We start from the raw sequence: 2283 nt of genomic DNA on the forward strand, positions 1-2283 counted from the left end.
GTCATTTAAGGCGGTCGCTGCTGTGAGCAAAAGAGGCTGATGCCACCAACAGCCCCAGAGGAGCACAGAGAACACCTGTGCATACTGACCACTAAAGGGAGAGGCTGGTGTCCTCACTCGCTGGCCCCTGGTATCAGGGCACGGAACTGCCCCTCACCTCTGGGCTGTGTCAAGACAGCTTCCGAGGGCAGAATGCAGGAAGATGTGCCCGCTTGAGGTGTGATGCTGGGGGCACACAGACTGACCCCCAAATCCGCGGTTGCACTCAGAGATGGGCAAGGGAGGTGACATACCAATAAGGTGGGATGCAGCAGAATTTTCAGAATTCCTGTGCTTACATGGACATGAAACTTTAACAGTACTACAAATAGAGACTGTGTCTTTAACACTTCCCATGCCAAAGAAATTTGGTAAAGGTCTTCCCAGTTTGACGACAATCCTAAACATGTACATGACTTGACCAATAATAAGTTGCGTAGCTGAAAAAAGCTCTTTTAAACTATCAATAGTGAGTAACAAACTTTATTTTCTGTTCTATCAATAGACAATAAAATCACAAAGTCATTGTTAGAGGAAGAGGTGATCAGATTATGCAGCCAAATATGTAAGAAAATCTTTTAAAGAAAGAATTGTCACATTTTTCTGGATTCTTTGGGGTTTACGTACTTGTGAACTTTTAAAAATTTGTAAATCGTTGTGATTTCTTCACTCGTTCTAACTACATATTCAAGTCGGTACCCAATTTTGTATTTATAGATTTATGTTGTACAGTGAAGGTCCTCGGCAGCCTGTCAGCAGCCTTCCGCTGGGAGGAGCCATTGTTGTCAACAGTGACGGAGGGTCAGGCCCCTGGCCACCAAGACCCGGGGGAGTCACTGAACATGCTGGATTTCTTATTGGTTTTAGGAACAATTAGCTATTCAAGGGCACAGACACTCTCTTGCTTGGAATGGTACCTGATGCACTTTATTAAAGATTATCTGAGGGTCATGTGGAAGGGAGCTGATCCAGAAGCACACAGAATCGTACTGTCACTCAGGCATGCTCTCAAGTGAGAGAAAAGCACTTTGCAAAGATGCGGCTAAGGAAGCGTCCTGTGAGCCCGCGACACAGCAGCCCCCATCACTGTTTGTTGAGTAAGTTTACCCAAGGTTTTGTTTCCCTGAGCTCCTTAGGAGCGCATGTCACCGAGGGACTCAGTGTCCTCCTTGGTCTCCAAACACCTGTTTGATCTGGGGGTTGAAGGGATTCTCCTTTCCAAGGACCTCAGGCCACTGACGCTGCACCTTGTTCCAGAAGCGATCTGCCAACAGCAGCAAAGCCACCTGCGAGAAAGGAGTAACAGTAATTGTAACAAAGCCAAGAAATTACCGGAAAGATTTACTTACTCTATTCTTCGTGTGGTAGACAGACTCTAGGATGGTCCCCCACAATTCCTACCTTTGTGTCTCTTTATGACCCCCTCCCCTTGATGTGGGTGGGACCTATCACCTGGTTCTAACCAACAGAATGCGGAGAAGGTGAAAGGCTGTCACTTCGGCGATGACATAACATTATGTAAAACTCTGTTTTGCTATTGGTCTTTCCCCGGAGACTTTCCTTGCTGAAATGATGAGGCAGGGAGCCCACGTGACAGGGGGCTGAGGGCGGCCTCCAGCTGACCCAAGAAGCTGGTGCCTCAGTCCTACAACCACAAGACAATGAATTCTGCCAACAACTCAAGTGAATCTGAAAGTGATTCTTCCCCAGTTGAGTCTCCAGATGAGAACGTGGCCTGGATGACACACTTGAACTTTAGCTTTTAAGCAGAAGACCCAGTTAAACGGCGCCAGCATTCTTGACTCACAGAACCAATTTGATTTTAAAAAAAAACAGTATTGTTTTAAGCTGCTAAATTTTCTCCGATTCGTTATTTAGTAATAGATGACAAATATACTTCTTCAGAATGCCATTTATTCACTTATCTGTGGACAGCTACCATTCACTGCAGAACTAAGGGTCGGGTCAGGACGAGCGCTTTCCCCAAGAACCCCCAGTTTCCTGAGGGAGCCAGACATGCGAACGACGCCACTAAACTCGTAGCAAGGGCTCTGAGAGGGACACACACAGCTGAGCGGGGTGGGAGGGGACAGCTCCTCTCTGGAGAGGGTGATGGCTGAGCTGAAGTTTGAAGGAGGACTTCACCAGAAGGGTCACATGGGGGACGGTGCCCACGGCAGAGGACACAGCAGGTGCAGAGGCGTAGGGGTGTGGGCGGGAACAGCACACTGGGGAACGATGGGT

At 47.8% G+C, this 2283-nt stretch overlaps 1 protein-coding gene across 1 annotated transcript in view; it reads right to left on the bottom strand.

Moving 5' to 3' along the window:
- Positions 1 to 935: 935 nt before the first annotated feature.
- Positions 936 to 2283, bottom strand: part of AOAH (acyloxyacyl hydrolase) — a 148581-nt gene continuing 147233 nt past the window's right edge. The window contains exon 22 of the mRNA XM_023532035.1: positions 936 to 1325. Within this exon, the coding sequence (XP_023387803.1) occupies positions 1197 to 1325 (129 nt within the window). The 3' untranslated portion in view covers positions 936 to 1196. The remainder of the gene's footprint in view (positions 1326 to 2283) is intronic.

Source organism: Pteropus vampyrus, unplaced genomic scaffold (assembly GCF_000151845.1).
Source record: "Pteropus vampyrus isolate Shadow unplaced genomic scaffold, Pvam_2.0 Scaffold75, whole genome shotgun sequence".
NCBI classification, from domain to species: domain Eukaryota; kingdom Metazoa; phylum Chordata; class Mammalia; order Chiroptera; family Pteropodidae; genus Pteropus; species Pteropus vampyrus.